This window comes from Aethalodelphis obliquidens, unplaced genomic scaffold, assembly GCF_003676395.1.
Source record: "Aethalodelphis obliquidens isolate GAN/ISIS:26980383/991018 unplaced genomic scaffold, ASM367639v1 scaffold3, whole genome shotgun sequence".
In the NCBI taxonomy this organism is placed as follows: domain Eukaryota; kingdom Metazoa; phylum Chordata; class Mammalia; order Artiodactyla; family Delphinidae; genus Aethalodelphis; species Aethalodelphis obliquidens.
The window spans coordinates 70342852-70361861 of record NW_020837947.1 but is presented as its reverse complement, the minus strand read 5'-3'; the positions used below and the strand labels follow the sequence as shown (position 1 = coordinate 70361861).

Genomic DNA, 19010 nt, shown 5'->3' with positions numbered 1-19010 from the left:
TGTGTGTGTGTGTGTGTGTGTGTGTGTGTGTGTGTGTGTGTGTGTGTAACATCTCTACCCTGAAGTGAGTGGCCAGAATCTCAGACTTCAAAGGTAAGATGCAGGCTCAAGTCAAAAGATAATAGTTAGGAGGAAAAAAAAAAAAAATAGTTGGGAGGACTAAAGTCTAAAGTCCTGGAAGCATTGCCTCTTTAACTGAAGAAAGTAATAATCCACACCTTCAAAAGAAGTTGCTGACTTAAAATGGATTCACAGAAAAGGAATCTGCAAACTTGAGAATTAAAGTGACGAGTGCAGGTAGAATGTGGTTTGCACGGAATCAATAGAAAAGAGCAGTGTGCTGGGAAGAAGACCATGTCAGCGTTTGTTAAGCACTGCCCTGGGAGGGGACCTTGGAGGTTCTGATTTTAGGGGTCAAACGTGATTCCTTGCTGGGATGTAGTGCCTTTTAGAAATGCTTTAGGCATATCCAGCTGGCTCTGGTCTAACCATGAGCCCGACTCATAACCTTGCAGACTCTCATTTTCTCTGTTTGGTCCTCCCCACATAGATGCAGGTAAGCTGAGTGCACCGTCAGTTCTGATTGGGTGCCTGGTCAGACCTCTGCGCAATGAGGGAATTAAGCTTCTAAAGCTGTGCTTCTGAAGTTCTGACCTTGGGCTCCTCAGTGGCCAGAATGTAGCCTGGCCACACTTGACCTTTGGTCTTTTGGATGTCTTGGCTGGGAGAGAGAAAGGGTGATGGGTCAAGAGTGTGACTTCTCTGTTGTGATGGGGATAGTTGTTCCTAGGAATAGAAGGAAGAAAGAGATAAGAATAAGTAATTACTGAGACCTTCATGGCCCAGGTCAGAATGGAGGTTGGCATCCTGGGTGGCATGCCCACTTTTGGAATTTGGGAATTGAACAGAAAGAAGATAGAATGACTGCAATTGGGAATGTTGATCTCAAATCCAAATGGGTCATTAGGTCTGCCTCCATACAAGCTGATCACCTTGGGTCTTTGGGTCTGTGGCCTGGCCAACAGCTGCTTGGAGTATCTTCCTGGCTGTGTTGTCAGTTTTGTGTGCGTGCGTGCACATGTGCTCATTTTTTAGGGTTTATAGGCATCTTTTGGTTCTCTCTTTAATGTGCTAATCCCCTGCCTGAGTTGGTGGCCACTTGGAAAACTCACATGCTGATGTCTACCCCTTAACATGGAAATAAAGGTCCAGGTCTAAGGAAACAGCTCCCCTGGCCCGTGTACCCAACATGACCCACCAAGGCTATTGATGAAGAGTTTTTAGTCCCATGTCCATATACATCTTCCCAAATTCAGGGAGGTGGAGAGAATTGCTTGACCTGTCTTTAAGAAGGCAAGAGGGTGCCCAGGAGTGGTGTGGGAATCTGGGTTGGAGGAGGAAAGACTGGATAATTGAAAGGAGAGATGAAAGTGTTGGGAAGGTGGGTGGGAGAAGAGGGCTATTTAGACTGCCGTGAGAGGTGTCTGGGACCTGCTAATAGCCCTCTCTGTTTGTATTTGAGGTCTTCCCTCCCTCTCCCACCCCCATAAGCTGGACTACGACAATGGACATTATACAAAATCCTGCCTTCTGTTTGTTGTTTGTCCTTGTGCATGTGATGGCCCAAGCTGGTTGATCTGAGACTTGCATGAAAACATTACCTCATGGACTTTTTCAAGGGTGCGAGGTGAAAGCAGAAGCCAGAGGTTCTGTCCTCCAGATCCATCTTTGGAATTCAAGAACTGAGAGGAAATAGCCAGTGAAAACACAAACCGCTCCTTTTATCTGAAGTCCTCCACAACGGTGTCTGCTTGGGTGGGAGGGGGGTGGCCGGCATCCTATTCTGCTTCCCCAGAGAACCTCTTGTCTCCAGGCATCTGTCAGGTGTCCTCTCTTAAAGGGCAGCCTTTCCACTCTCAGGACCTTTTCACCTATGGTCTCCCTCCATCCTTAAATAGTTCACTTAGAAGAACAGGAATGATGTAAGGGAGAGAAAAAGAAGGAATGAAAAGACACTCTCTCTGTGGTAGGTAAATGGTTGATGCTTCTTGGTATCTGACTCTTATACAGATATTTTGCTTGCTAGTTCCTGGCTGGCCCTGTGCAGGTGGTGCTAATGCTTCTTCCTGAGCCGATAGGAAGACCCTCTGGTCCCATGGGCCTGGGCGGCCACGGATGGGGAACCACTGTGCACGGATGTGGAGAAGAGCATAGCCATGGGGAGTGATGCTCAGAGCATGGAAAACACTCTCTCATCTTTATTTTCTCCATTGTTTCATGTACTTTTTTCTATTTTCTATTTTTGACACCAGATGAAGCCCAGTGCCTCCCTCTGCTTATTACATTGGCTGTAATGCTGATTTCCAATAAAAATGATATGCTCAAACCAGACTTCATCTTATTTTCCTTAAAAAAAGAGACATTATTACCTTATTTTTGACTTGATGAAACATCATGTATCCCATGATGTACGTTTCTCATGATTTTTAAACCATTGAAACGAATGCCTTTTGACTTATGTTTTATTATAGTAATTTTATTCATTTGTCTAGACCACGCAGATCAATTAACCACATGGTGAAGTTGATAGGAACTGGCTGACAGGGGAGTTGGTGTTGTCTAAAGAATAAACCTAGGCTTTTCTATCCCAGACTAGCACTTCTTAGCTTATAATAGTAGTGCTGGCTACTCTTGATTGACCTCAACCTGGGTCCTGGCTGTGCACATTTCATGCAACATCACATTGAATCTTTACAGCAACTCCATGATGTAGGTACTGTTATCACCTTCATTCTCCTGATGGGAAAACAGAAGCTCAGATCATTTTTTTTCCCATGGCTCTCAAGGCGGGGAGCGGTAGGTAAACTTTTTCTATAAAGTATCAGAAAGTAAATATTTTAGGTTTTTGCGGCTCTACTATCTCTGTCACTACTACTCAGCTGTTATAGTGCTAGAGAAGACAAAAGATACAAAAACAAACGAGGGTAGCTGTGTTCCAATAAAGCCTTATTTATGGACTCTGATATTTGAATTTCACATAATTCTCTCAGGTCATGAAATAATATCATTGTTTTGATGTTTTTCCCCAACCGTTAAATATGTTAAAATATTTTTCACTTGCAGGCTATACAAAAACAGGTAGTGGGCTGGATTTGATGATTCCGGTGTAGATGACAAGAGTATGCAGAGAAGGAGGGGTGGGTTAGGATGAAGTGGTAGGAGGAATACTCCTGCCGGAGGGAACAGTATGTGTGCCCATTCCAGGGAGCATGAAGTATTTGAGGAACTGCAAGAAATCCAAGTGCGGCTTGGTATAGGGAAGGAGGCAAGATGAGAGGAGACAGCAGGGCTCAAGCCATGACCTTGTAAGACATTTTAAGGATTTTAGACTTTGTCCTTGGAGCAATGGGAAGCCATTTAAAAGTACTAAGCAAAAGAGTGACAGGGTAATTTGTCTTTTTAAAAGATCTTTGGCTGATGTGTGGAGAATGGATTGCAACGGATCCGTAAGAGTAGAAGCAGAAAAAGCAGGGATCTCAAGAAGTGGGCCAGGTGGATGGTGATGGTGTCAATTAGTGACTGTAGCCGGACCACTTCCTGTCAACAACAGGAAGTCAGGATGGTCGGTTTTGCAGATGAGGAAAATGTGGCTGGGAGAGCTGAAGTGTCTTCCCTGGCAGCATAGCAAATGGAGAGAAAAATCAATGATGAAGACCCTCGTCTATTTCATCGTTGAGGGAAATCAACTCTTGTTCAAATACTAGAAATGCCAAAGAAGATATGGTGGTAATGATTTTATGTTATTTTTGTGCCAGTATTAGGAAGGTAACTGAATCCTTACTCAAAGGTCAGCTTTTCTTAAAATTTGTGTAGCTTTCTTTCCCAAAGGATCATTGGTACATTCTCTTCTACCTTTGGAGGAGTGATTCGCCTGGGTGGGCACTCAGAGTCACCCTCTAATTCTGACACTGGCATGCGTCTCTGGGTCATAGCACACCATCTTTTGAACAATAGAATGTGAGGGGTTGGAGTCTGTTTCTATGGGGTCCAGGACTGGCCTGGGGAAGAACGGAAGAGGGAAAGGTGAGACTCGTGCCTTGGGCCAGAGGGGTGGTGGTGATTTTGCCTCAGTTTCTCTGGGGGTTGTGCCCTAATGGCAGTGGTGGGTGGTACTGCCCCATGGCGGGTGGGAGAAGGGGAGCTTCAGAAAGCTCTTGTGGAGTGGGATCTAGTGGTTATACTGCTCAGTGGATCTTGGTTTTTGCTGGTACTTTATTCAGATTTCTCCTTATATTACTGTTGTCACTTAGTGTTCTTTCCCCATTATTAGGGGAGGTCTCTGGAGTCCTGGTCTAGCATCTTCTCCTAGCCCACAATGTATGGTGCCTCACACACAGCAGATGCTCAGTACTGAATATTGGCTCTGTGCACTTGCTGCCTTTGGTATCCATGCTGCACAGTACAACCTCGTCTCACAAAGAAGTCAGCATTTTAAAATCTCAAATGATAACAAACAAGGCATTGGGACATCCTGAAAATAGGACAGATTTCAGGAGTTAGCAGTGACCAAGATAGGGATTCCACTGAGGATCTTCTCCAATGATGTGACTTTTGTTGTCCCCTTCTTTTTTCTCCACCCCTATTTCATAAGACATAGGTCCCATGTCTTTATTTTTGCATGGTAGGTGCCCAGTAGACGTCTACTGGGCTTCTTCTCTTCTGATACTGATTTTATTTATTCTCTGTAGGCTCTGCATAGGTGGTGACAGGTGATGTGGCTGAAGTCGTGAGCTCAGAGATTCTGATACACTCTCCCCCTCCTTACTTCCTTCTTTCATCAGTTATTGGAAGTTGGTTATGTGCCAGGCACTGGGTTAAGTTCTGGGGGAACAACCATGAAAGAAGACATGGCCTCTGGTTGCAAATAATGCATACCAGTCTCATGGAGAGATAAAAGGAAGTAATGGCCACTGGGAATGCAGGCAGCCAGGGAGGGCTGTCCCTGACCTGGTGGATAGGACCTCCCAGAGGCCGTTGCCTGCTGACCTCCTGAACGGGGTCAAGGACAATGTGGATGCGTTAACAGACTCTACACTCGCCTTTCTCCATTTCTGCAGGTGGAGATGTCTGCCCAGAGGTTAGTTTCTAATGGGACGTCCCATCAATCTGCATCTAATTCTGATTACACCTGGGAATATGAGTATTATGAGATTGGACCAGTTTCCTTTGAAGGACTGAAGGCTCACAAATGTAAGTCTTGTGCAATTCCCCATTGTAACCATGATGTGTGTTCGCTTTAACCTGTGAAATCCCCAGTGTTTACTTTTCCTGGACATTCTTTTTATAGAAATCTGTCCTCTACCCCCAAATCCCTGGAAAACACCCCCTCCAAATATAGGCTTATTGCTCAAGGATGTATAATATGAGTGACGAAGAACTTGAACGATTCCCTTAGTGGCGGAACATGAATCAATGTCACTTTCAAATTGAGATTTTTAAAAAATTAATGATGCCAGCTCTCCGAAACCATGTGAACATTTGGACCATCAAAAATGTGTACACAAGTAGAATCTGGAACTCTAATTTGAAGAACCTTCTCTTGTAACAGTCCGCAACATCCTTTCAGCCCCACTGGGTTTCTGGGGCTGTGGAAAGCAGTCTGTCTGTGTGTGTTCGTAGTGATGGACCAGAATAGCCCGCAGTCATTCCCAGCTCTGTGTTATAGGCATGCATTGTGCCTTGTGTTATTGGAGCGATTAATGATCCAGCACAGAGCAAGGAAATATAACTCTATGAAAGGTTACCGTCCACCTCCATTCATAACTTCCTGCTGACTGGCCAGCAGGAAGCAGCTCAGTTTACTTAAACGGAGTTGACATGATAAGCAGAAAGTGCTGCCCACTACCGGGTCCTGTCGTGGTTATCCCATAAATGGTCCAGAGATGTTTGCTTGTTTCAGAATGAATGTCCGCAGCACCATAAAAGTCGTAGGTTCTTATCTGGCTCAGCTTAATGGAACATGTTAGGAAATACAAGAGAGACTAGAATTGAAGATGCAAATGTGGGAAAGGAAATGCTTTCACTTCTTTCGTGTTTCCTGGCCGCTGCCACTCTAAGCTGTCTTGGCATTCATGGTTCCTCACTCCTACTTGCAAAGTGGGCTTTCTATTTTTTTCAGCTTCATTGAGGTATACTTGACAAATAAAATTGTAATATATTTAAAGTATACAAAGTGATAATTTGATATATTTTATATATTGTGAAAAGATTCCCCCCGTCGAGTTAATTAACACATCCATCACCTCAGGTATGTATTTGTTTGATTGTTTATTCATTGGTGAGAACATTTAAGTTCTATTCCCTTGCAAATTTCAATTGTACAAAACAGTGTTATCAACTATACTTTCCATGTTATACATTAGATCCTTAGATCTTATTCAGCTTATAGCTGAAAGTTTATACTCTTTTACCAACCTCTCCTGATTTCCCCAATCCCCCAGCCCCTGGCAACCACTTTTCTGCTCTATTTCTGTGAGTTCGACTTCTTTTCTTTTTTTTAGAGTCTACATGTAAGTGATATCATGCACTATTTGTCTTTCTCTGTCTAGCTTATTTCACTTCATATAATGCCCTCCAGTTTCACAAATCTTGTCATAAATGACAGTATTTCCTTCTTCTTAAAGGCCAAATAATACTCAAATATCTATTTATCTATCTATAACATTTAATTAATCCATTCATCCATGAATAGACAGTTAGGTTGTTTCCATACCTTGGCTATTGTGAATAATGTTACAATGAACATGGGAGTATAGATAACCTCTTCAAGATAACGCTTTCATTTCCGTTGGATATATATCCAGAAATGGGAAAGCTGGATGATATGGTAGTTCTACTTTTAATTTCTTGAGGAAATTTCATGCTGTTTTTCATAGTGGCTGCACCAGTTACATTCCTACCCACAATGCACAAGGGCTCCCTTTTCTCCGCATCCTCACCAACAGTTGTTATCTCTTGGCTTTTTGGTAACAGACATTCTAACAGTGGTGAGATGATATCTCCTTGAGGTTTTGAATTGCATTTTTCTAAAGATTAGCAGTGTTGACCACATTTTCATGTACCTGTGGACCGTTTGGATATCTTCTTTGGAAAAAGGTCTATTCAGGCCCTTTGCCCATTTTTAAATTGCATTGTTTTTTTGCTATTGAGTTGTATGAGTTCCTTGTATATTTTGGATATTAACCCCTTACCAGATATGTGATTTGCAAATGTTTTCTCATATTCCATAATTTGCCTTTTCATTTTGTCGATGGTTTCCTTTGCTGTGCAGAGGCTTTTTTTTTTTTTTTTTGCACGGTACGAGGGCCTCTCACTGTTGTGGCCTCTCCCGCTGTGGAGCACAGGCTCCGGATGCGCAGGCTCAGCGGCCATGGCTCATGGGCCCAGCCGCTCCGCGGCATGTGGGATCTTCCCGGACCGGGGCACGAACCCATGTCCCCTGCATCGGCAGGCGGACTCTCAACCACTGTGCCACCAGGGAAGCCCTGTGCAGAGGCTTTTTAGTTTGATGTACTCCCACTTGTTTATTTTTGCCTTTGTTCCCTTTGCTTTTGGTGTTAAATCCACAAACTCATCACCAAGAGTGATGTCAAGGAGCTTACCCCTATGTTTATGACCGTTATTTTGAATTCTCACTAAGGTCTGTTTCTGGAGATTTATCTTATTCTTTTGTTTGGAATACATTCCTCTATTTCTTCAGTGTCCTTGACTCTCTGTTTTGGTTTCTGTGCATTAGATAAGAGCCACCACTCGCAGTCTAGCAGAGTGGTCTTATATAGGAAATGAATCTTGTCATTCAGCCAGGCCTGAGATCTTAGTTTTCTCTCAAACTTGTATGATTGTTCAAGCAGACTTCTTTGTATTAGTAGCTCCTAGTAATTGAGGGCGTGTCAAGACCTGTCTGTGTCTGGAAGGAGAGGATTGTGGTCAGTGCCTAGATGCAGTTTGATTAGAAGCAGAACCTCAGGCAGCAGCTGCAGAGTAAATAGTTAAATTCTTTCCAGGGAGAAACTGGGAAGTGGGCATTTTGTCTGCTCCTTCTGTGCTGAGCCTGGTGGAGAGCCATGGAAGGGTGCTGTCAGGCTTTTTAAGAACTACAGTCCTGTCGGACTCATGGCTATCAGAGCTAGGATATCAGGCAGTCCCTTGGACAGCAGCTGCAAAAGCTGGGGCGCCAGACTTGTATAAAAGCTCCTTCCAGGGAGATACTGACAACTTGGTTTTTTATTATTGGAATGGGCTAGAGGAAGAAGGCAGGGAAGTATGTGTTGGCTTCACTGGTCCCTGGGAAGGATCACAGCTGGCCCCTAGATGCCTGATAAATTAGAAGTCTGGCCCTCAGGCATCATCTTCTAAAGCAAGCAGATAAACCCCTTTCAGAGAAAGACTGGGAAATGGGTGTTTTTGCCTGCTCCCCCTGCACTGAGCCCTGGGGAGATAGTCATGTGTGCTCATGAAGAACTGCTCCTTTGTTTGCTATAACCTTGGATTCTCATGGACAAAAGCCCTGTCTGCTTTCAGAGCTAGATGTTTAGGAGGCTTGTCTCTCTAGTGGGAGTCTTTTATTTTTAATTGAGGTAAAATTGGTACATAACATTATGTAAGTGTCAGGTGTACAAAATTATATTTAACATCTGTGTACACTACAAAGTGATCATCACCAAAGGTCTAGTTATCCACCATCACCATACAGTTGACCCCTTTTACCCATTTCACCTGTCCCCTAACTCCCTTCCCCTCTGATAACCACTGATCTGTTTTCTGTGTCTATCAATTTTTTGTTTGTTTTGTTTGTTTGTTTTAGATTCCACATATGAGTGAAATTATACAGTATTTGTCTTTCTCTAGTGTATTTTCTTTTCTCTAGTGTATTTCACTTAACATAATACCCTCACGGTCTATCTATATTGTCTTAAATGGCAACATTGCATTCTTTTTTATGACTGAGTAATATTCCATTTTCTCTGTGTGTTTGTACCATCTTCATTATCCATTCATCCATTGATGGACACTTAGGTTGTTTCCAAATCTTTGCTATTATAAATAATGCTGTGGATTGGTTCAAGATGGCAGAGTAGAAGGACGTGTTCTCACTCCCTCTTGTGAGAGCACTGGAATCACAACCAACTGCTGAACAGTCATCGACAGGAAGATGCTGGAACTCACCAAAAAAGATACCCCACATCCAAAGACAAAGGAGAAGCCACAATGAGATGGTAGGAGGGGCGCAACACATTAAAATCAAATCCCATAACTGCTGGGTGGGTGACTCACAAACTGGAGAACACTTATACCACAGAAGTCCACCCACTGGAGTGAAGGTTCTGAGCCCCACGTCAGGCTTCCCAACCTGGGGGTCCGGCAACGGGAGGAGGAATTACTAGAGAATCAGACTTTGAAGCCTGGCGGGATTTGATTGCAGGACTTCGACAGGACTGGGGGAAAAAAAGACTCCACTCTTGGAGGGCACACACAAAGTAGTGTGTGCATCGGGACACAGGGGAAGGAGCAGTGGCCCCATAGAGACTGAACCAGACATGCCTGCTAGTGTTGGAGCATCTCCTACAGAGGCAGGGGGTGGCTGTGTCTCACCATGAGGACAAGGACACTGGCAGCAGAAGTTCTGGGAAGTACTCCTGGCGTGAGTGCTCCCAGAGTCCGCCATTAGCCCCACCAAAGAGCCCTGGTAGGCTCCAGTGTTGGGTTGCCTCAGGCCAAACAAGCAACAGGGAGGGAACCCAGCCCCACCCATCAGCAGACAAGTGGATTAAAGTTTTACTGAGCTCTGCACACCAGAGCAACAGCCAGCTCTACCCACCACCAGTCCCTCCCATCAGGAAACTTGCACAAGCTTCTTAGATAGCCTCATCCACTAGAAGGCAGACAGCAGAAGCAAGAAGAACTACAATCCTGCAGCCTGTGGAACAAAAACCACATTCACAGAAAGATAGACAAGATGAAAAGACAGAGGGCTATGTACCAGATGAAGGAACAAGATGAAACCCCAGAAAAACAACTAAATGAAGTGGAGATAGGCAACATTCCAGAAAAAGAATTCAGAATAATGATAGTGAAGATGATCCAGGACCTCGGAAAAAGAATGGAGGCAAAGATCGAGAAGATGCAAGAAATGTTTAACAAAGACCTAGAAGAATTAAAGAACAAACAAACAGAGATGAACAATACAGTAACTGAAATGAAAAATACACTGGAAGGAATCAATAGCAGAATAACTGAGGCAGAAGAATGGATAAGTGACCTGGAAGACAGAATAGTGAAATTCACTGCTGCAGAACAGAATAAAGAAGAAAGAATAAAAAGAAATGAAGACAGCCTAAGAGACCTTTGGGACAACATTAAATGCAACAACATTCGCATTTTAGGGGTCCCAGAAGGAGAAGAAAGAGAGAAAGGACCCAAGAAAATATTTGAAGAGATTATAGTCAAAAAATTCCCTAACCTGGGAAAGGAGATAACCACCCAAGTCCAGGAAGCACAGAGAGTCCCACACAGGATAAACCCCAGGAGAAACACGCCAAGACACATAGTAATCAAATTGGCAAAAATTAAAGACAAAGTATTGAAAGCAGCAAGGGAAAAACAACAAATAACATACAAGAGAACTCCCATATGGTTAACAGCTGATTTCTCAATGGACACTCTACAAGCCAGAAGGGAGGGGAATGACATTTAAAGTGATGAAAGGGAAGAACCTACAACCAAGGTTACTCTCCCTGGCAAGGATCTCATTCAGATTTGATGGAGAAATCAAAAGCTCTACAGACAAGCAAAAGCTAAGAGAATTCAGCACCACTAAACCAGCTCTACAGCAAATGCTAAAGGAACTTCTCTAAGTGGGAAACACAAGAGAAGAAAAGGACCTACAAAAACAAAGCCAAAACCATTAAGAAAATGGTCATAGGAACATAATATCGATAATTACCTTAAACATGAATGGATTAAATGCTCCAACCAAAAGACACAGCCTCACTGAATGGATACAAAAACAAGACCCATATATATTCTGTCTACAAGAGACCCACTTCAGACCTAGGGACACATACAGACTGAAAGTGAGTGGATGGAAAAAGATATTCCATGCAAATGGAAATCCAAAGAAAGCTGGAGTAGCAATACTCAATATCAGATAAAATAGACTTTAAAATAAAGAATGTTACAAGAGACAAGGAAGGACACTACATAATGATCAAGGGATCAATCCAAGAAGAAGATATAACAATTATAAATATATATGCATCCAACATAGGAGCACCTCAATACATAAGGCCACTGCTAACAGCTATAAAAGAGGAAATCGACAGTAACACAATAATAGTGGGGGACTTTAACACCTCACTTACACCAAAGCACAGACCATCCAAACAGAAAGTTAATAAGGAAACACAAGCTTTAAATGACACAATAGACCAGATAGATTTAATTGATATTTATAGGACATTCCATCCAAAAACAGCAGATTACACTTTCTTCTCAAGTGCGCACAGAACATTCTCCAGGATAGATCACATCTTGGGTCACAAATCAAGCCTCAGTAAATTTAAGGAAATTGAAATCGTATCAAGCATCTTTTCTGACCACAACGTTATGAGATTAGATATCAATTACAGGGGAAAAAACGTAAAAAACACAAACAAATGGAGGCTAAACAATACGTTCCTAAATAACCAAGAGACCACTGAAGAAATCAAAGAGGAAATCAAATACCTAGAGACAAATAACGATGAAAACACGATGATCCAAAACCTATGGGATGTGGCAAAAGCAGTTCTAAGAGGGAAGTTTATAGCAATACAATCCTACCTCAAGAAACAACAAATGGGCTTCCCTGGTGGCGCAGCGGTTGAGAGTCTGCCTGCTGATGCAAGGGACGTGGGTTCGTGCCTTGGTTCAGGAATATCCCACATGCCGCGGAGTGGCTAGGCCCATGAGCATGACCACTGAGCCTGCGTGTCCGGAGCCTGTGCTCTGCAACGGGAGAGGCCACAACAGTGAGAAGCCCGTGTACCACAAAAAAAAAAAAAAAAAAAAAAAAAAAAGAAACAACAAACATCTCAAATAAACAATCTAACCTTACACCTAAAAGAACTAGAGAAAGAAGAACAAACAAAACCCAAAGTTAGTAGAAGGAAAGAAATCATAAAGATCAGAGCCGAAATAAATGAAAAAGAAATAAAACAAAGCAAAGATCAATAAAACTAAGAACTGGTTCTTTGAGAAGATAAACAAAATTGATAAACCATTAGCCAGACTCATCAAGAAAAAGAGGGAGAGGACTCAAATCATAAAAATTAGAAGTGAAAAAAGAGAAGTTACAACAGACACCACAGAAATACAAAGCATCCTAAGAGACTACCTCAGGCAACTCTATGCCAATAAAATGGACACCCTGGAAGAAATGGACAAATTCTTAGAAAAGTATAACCTTCCAAGACTGAACCAGGAAGAAATAGAAAATATGAACAGATCAATCACAAGTATTGAAATTGAGATTGTGATTAAAAAATCTTCCAACAAACAAAAGCCCAGGACCAGATGGCTTCACAGGTGAATTCTATCAAACATTTAGAGAAGAGCTAACACCCATCCTTCTCAGACTCTTGCAAAAAATTGCAGAGGAAGGAACACTCCCAAACTCATTCTATGAGGCCACCATCACCTTGATACCAAAACCAGACAAAGATACTACAAAAAAAGAAAATGACAGACCAATATCACTCATGAATATAGATGCAAAAATCCTCAACAAAATACTAGCAAACAGAATCCAACAATACATTAAAGGGTCATACACCATGATCAAGTAGGATTTATCCCAGGGATGCAAGGATTCTTCAATATACACAAATCAGTCAATGTGATACACCATATTAACAAACTGAAGGAGAAAAACCATATGATCATCTCAATAGATGCATAAAAAGCTTTTGACAAAATTCAACACCCATTTATGATAAAAACTCTCCAGAAGGTGGGCATAAGGGGAACCTACCTCAACATATTAAAAGCCATATATGACAAACCCACAGTAAACATCATTCTCAATGGTGAAAAACTGAAAGCATTTCCTCTAAGATCAGGAACAAGACAAGCATATCCACTCTCATCACTATTATTCAACAAAATTTTGGAAGTCCTAGCCATGGCAGTCAGAGAAGAAAAAGAAATAAAAGGAATACAAATTGGAAAAGAAGAGTAATACTGTCACTGTTTGCAGATGACATGATACTATACATAGAGAATCCTAAAGATGCCACTAAAAAACTACTAGAGCTAATCAATAAATTTGGTAAAGTTGCAGGATACAAAATTAATGCACAGAAATCTCTTGCATTCCTATGCCCTAATGATGAAAAATGTGAAAGAGCCAAGGGGGGAAAGTGGCGGGGCAAGGGGGGAGAGGTGGGATGAATTGGGAGACTGGGATTGACATATATACACCAATATGTATAAAATGGATAACTAATAAGAACCTGCTGTATAAAAAAAATTAAATTAAAAAAATAATGCTGCAATGAACATAGGTGTTTATACATCTTTGCGAATTAGTGTTTTCATATTCTTCAGATAAATACCTAGAAGTAGAATAGTTGGATCATATGGTAGTTCTATTCTTAATTTTTTGAGGAATCTCCATACTGTTTTGTATAGTGGCTGCACCAATTTACATTCCTACCAATAGCGCTCAAGTGTTCCCTTTTCTTCTCATCCTCTCAAACACTTGCTATTTCTTGTCTTGAGAGCCATTCTAACAGTTGTAAGGTGATATCTCATAGTAGTTTTGATTTGAATTTCTCTAATAGTGATATTGAACATCTTTTCATGTGCCTTTTGGCCATCTGTATGTCTTCTTTGGAAAGATGTCTATTCAGATCCTCTGCCCATTTTTTAGTAGAGTTGTGTGTGTTTTTTGTTGTTGTATTGTCTGTGTTCTCTATATTTTTTATATTAACCCCTTTTGCATATATGATTTACAGATTTCTCCCATTCAGTAGGCTGCCTTTTTGTTTTGATGATGGTTTCTTTCACTGTGCAGAAGCTTTTTAGTTTGATGTAGTCCCATTTATTTACTTTGCTTTTGTTTCCCTTGCCTTTGGAGTCAGATCTCTAAAAACATCACTAAGAATGATGTCAATAAGCTTACCACCTATGTTTTCTTCTAGAAATTTTATGGTTTCAGGTCTTATAGTCAAGCCTTTAATCCATTTTGAGCTAATTTTTGTGTATGGTATAAGATAGTAATCTAGTTTCATTCTTTTGCATGTGGCTGTCCAGTTTTCCCAACACCATTTATTGAAGAGACTGTCCTTTCCCCATACTATGTCCTTGACTCCACTGTCATAGATTAATTGTCCATATATTTGTGGGTTTATTTCTGGGCTCTCTCTTTTCTTCATTGATCTGTGTGTCTGTTTTTATGCCAATATCATACTGTTTTGATACTATAGCTTTGTAGTATATTTTGAAATCAGGGAGTATGATTCCTCCAGGTTTGTTCTTTCTCAAGATTGCTTTGACTATTCAGGATCTTTTGTGGTTCCATACACATTTTAGAATTATTTGTTCTAGTTCTGTGAAATATGTCATTGGTATTTCATTAGAGATGGCACTGAATCTGTAGATTGCTTTGCATAGTATGGACATTTTAGCAATGTTAATTTTTCCAATCCTTGAATGCAGAATATCTTTTCATTTATTTGTGTCTTCTTCAGGTTTTTTTTTTGTCAGAGTCTTACAGTTTTCAGCATAGAGATTTTCACCTCCTTGGTTAAATTTATTCTTAGGTATATTATTCTTTTTGATACAATTGTAAATGGAATTGTTTTCTTAATTTCTACTTATGATAGTTCATTATCAGTGTATAGAAATACCAGAGTTTCTGTGTATTGAGTTTGTATCCTGCAAGTTTACTGAATTCATTTTTATAGTTGTAACAGTTTTTTGGTGGAGTCTTCAGGGTTTTCTACATATAGTACCATGTCAGCTGCAAATAGTGAAAGTTTTACTTGTTCCTTTTCAGTTTGGATGCTTTTTATTTCTTTTTCTTGTCTAATTGCTAAGACTTCCAATACTATGTTGAATAAAAGTGACAAGTGTGGGCATCCTAGTCTTGTTCCTGGTCTTAGAGGAAGAGCTTTCAGTTTTTCCCTGTTGAGTATGATGTTAGCTGTGGGTTTGTTATATTAATACATGGCTTTTATTAAGTTGAGGTATATTTCCTCCATACCCACTTTTTTCCCCCATGCTATCCTGTTACATTTAATCTCAGCAACTTGCATCCAAGAACTCTTTCAAGAGAACATTATATAAGTTTATAAGCCATATTAAGTTGTACCAAAAAAGCTTTGCTCTCCTATAAACAGCCCTGAAAAACATGGTGTTTCTATTTGGTACTTAGATGATACTTTTTTAAAAAATTAAAGTATAGTTGATTTACAATGTTGTGCCAATCTCTGCTGTATAGCAAAATGACTCAATTATACACATACATGCATTCTTTGCCATTATGGTTTATCCCAGGAGACTGGATATAGTTCCCTGTGCTATACAGTAGGACTTTGTTGTTTATCCATTCAAAATGTAATGGTTTGCATCTACCAACCTCAAACTCTAACTTGATCTCTCTCCCTCCCCCCTCCCCCTTGGCAACCACAAGTCTGTTCTCTATAGCTGTGAGTCTATTTCTACTTTGTAGATAAGTTCATTCGTGCCATATTTTAGATTCCACACATATGTGATATCATATAGTATTTGTCTTTCTCTTTCTGACTTATTTCACTTAGTGTGATCATCTCTAGCTGCATCCATGTTGCTGCAAATGGCATTATTTCATTCTTTTTTATGGCTGAGTAATATTCCATTGTATATATGTACCCCATCTTCTTTATCCATTTGTCTGTCAATGGACATTTAGGTTGTTTCCATGTCTTGGCTATTGTGAATAGTGCTGCTATGAACATAGGGGTGCATGTATCTTTTTGAATTATAGTTTTGTCTGAGTAGGAGTGGGGTTGCTGGATCATATGGTAGGTCTATTTTTAGTTTTCTGAGGAAACTCTGTGCTGTTTTCCATAGCAGCTGCACCAACTTACGTTCCCACAAACAGTGTAGGAGGGTTCCCTTTTCTCCACACTGTCTTCAACACTTGTTATTTGTAGGCTTTTTAATGATGGTCATTTTGATTGGTGTGAGGTGGTACCTCATTGTAGTTTTGATTTGCATTTCTCTAATAATTAGTGATGTTGAGCATCTTTTCATGTGCCTATTGGTCATCTGTATGTCTTTTTGGAGAAATGTCTATTAATATAGTCACTTTGTTGAGAGTTCTTGTAAATGGATGTCAACTTTTGTCAAATGCTTTTTATGCAACGATTGATATGATCATGTGATTTTTATCTTTCATCCTGTTAATGTGGTGTATCATGTTGATTGATTTGCAGATACTGAACCATTTTTGCATCCCTGAAATAAATCCCTCTTGTTCATGGTGTATGATCTTTTTAATGTCTGTTAAATTCAGTTTGCTAATGTTTTGTTGAAGATTTTTGCATCTATTTTCGTCAAAGATATTGGCGTGTGATTTTTTTTCCCTTGGTATTCTTGTCTGGTTTTGGTATCAGGATAATATGGCCTTGTAAAATGAGTTGGAAACATCTCCTTCTTTTAATTTTTTTGGAACAATTTGAAAAGCATAGGTATTAAATCTTTGAATGTTTCGTAGAATTCACCAGTGAAGTCGCCTGGTCCTATACTTTTGTTTGTTTGGAAGTTTTTTAAAATCACTGATTCAATCTCCTTATTAGTAATTGGTCTATTCAGATTTTCTATTTCTCTATAATTCAGTCTTAGAAGATTGTGTGTTTCTAGAAACTTATCCATTTCTTCTAGGTTGTTGAATTTGTTGGTATATAGTTGTTCTTAGGAGTCTCTTATAATCTTTTCTATTTCTGTGGTATCAGTTGTAATTTCTCCTCTTTCATTTCTGACTTTATTTGATTCTTCTCTGTTTTTTTTCTTGGTTAGTCTAGCTGTTGGCTTGTTGATTTTGTTTATCTTTTCAAAGAACCAGCTCTTAGTTTCATTAATCCTTTCTATTTTTTTCATTTATTTTGGGTCTGATCTTTATTATTTCCTTCCTAATGCCAACTTTGAACTTTGTTCTTTGTTTTCTAGATCCTTTAGGTGTAATGTTAGATTGTTTATTTGAGATTTTTCTTGTTTCTTGTGGTAGGCCTGTATTGCTATGAACTTCCCTCTTAGAATCGCTTTTGCTGCCTCTTATAGATTTTAGTATGTCATATTTTTGTTTTCATTTGTCTTTAGGTATTTTTTAATTTCTCCTTTGATTTCTTCAAAGATTCTTTGGTTGTTCAGATTAAATGTTGTTTAATCTTCACATTTTTGTGGTTTTTACAATTTTCTTCCCATATTTGATTTCTAGTTTTATACCATTGTGGTTGGGAAAGATGCTTAATATGATTTCAAACTTCTTGAATTTATTGAGACTTGTTTTTTGGCTTGTTTAACATGTTATCTAGCCTGGAGAGTGTTCCATGTGCACCTGAGAATGGGTACTCTGCTGCTTTTGGATGAAACGCTTTGTATGTATCTATTAAATCTGTCTGCTCTAATGTGTCGTTTAAGCCTAATATTTCTTTATTGATTTTCTGTTTGAATGATGTATCCACTGATGTAAGTGGGGTGTTAAAGTCCCCTACTGTTAGTTTGTTGATGTTAATTTCACTCCTTAGGCCTGTTAATATTTGCTTTATGTATTGTGGAGCTCCTATATTGGGTGCATATGTATTTTTTAAGTGTTACATCTTCTTGCTGCATTGACCTCTTTATCATTATATATATCCTCTTTGTCTTTTATTACATTCTTTGTTTTAAAGTCTGTTTTGTATGAGTATAGCTACACCAGCTTTCTTTTAGTTTCCATTTGCATGGACTATCTTTCCTCATCCTTTCACTTTTAATTTGTGTGTGTCCTTACTTCTGAAGTGGATCTCTTGTAGGCAGCATCCAGATGGGTCTTGTTTTTTTATCCATTCAGTCACTCTGTGTCTTTTGATTGGACAATTTAGTCCACTTACATTTAAAGTAATTACTGATAGATATGTACTTATTGCCATTTTGTTAATTATTTTTGGATTGTTTTTGTAGTTCCTCTCTGTTTCTTTTTCTCTTTCTCTCTTCCCTTGTGGTTTCATGGCTGTCTTTAGTGTTATGTTTAGGTTAATTCCTCTTTCTTTTGTGTATTTACTATAAGTTTTTGTTTGTGGCTACCATGGTTTACATTTGCATATAATGGTCTGTTTTAGGTTGATAACAACTTAAATTTGAACACATTCCAGAAGGTTACTTTTTTTTTTTACTCCCTCCCTCATGTTTTATATTTTTTGACATCTTTATGACATCTATATAGATGTATATATGCATCTATATATCTATATTTATGACATCTTTTACATTTTTTATTTTATGTATACTTTAATTATTTTAGTTTTAGTTAATTTTTCTATTTTTTGTCTTTTAATCTTCATTCTTGCTTTATAAGTGATTGATCCATTACCTTTACTACTGACTTACCTATTCTAGTGAGATTTTTACTCAGTGTTTTTATGTTATTAATCAATGCCATTTCTTTTTAGCTTAAAGAAGTCTTTTTATCATTTTTTGTAAGTCCAGTTTAACGGTGATGAACTCCTCTAGGTTTTGCTTATCTGGGAAACTCTTAAACTCTTCAATTCTGAATGATAACCTTGTCAGGTAGAGAACTTTTGGTTGGAATTTTTTCCTTTCAGCACTTTGAATATGTCATGCCACTCCCTTCACCTGCTAAGTTTCTGCTGAAAAATTTACTGATAGCCTTATGGGGTTTCTCTTGTATATGTAAAGTTTTTTTTGTTGTTTTGTTTTAGCTACTTTTA

At 39.5% G+C, this 19010-nt stretch overlaps 1 protein-coding gene across 2 annotated transcripts in view; it reads left to right on the top strand.

The window, feature by feature from the left end:
* Positions 1-19010, top strand: part of MRAP2 (melanocortin 2 receptor accessory protein 2) — a 99854-nt gene that overhangs the window by 54449 nt on the left and 26395 nt on the right. For both annotated transcript variants that reach the window (XM_027091318.1, XM_027091329.1), the window contains exon 2: positions 5118-5250. In XM_027091318.1, the coding sequence (XP_026947119.1) occupies positions 5124-5250 (127 nt within the window). In that variant the 5' untranslated portion in view covers positions 5118-5123. The remainder of the gene's footprint in view (positions 1-5117; positions 5251-19010) is intronic.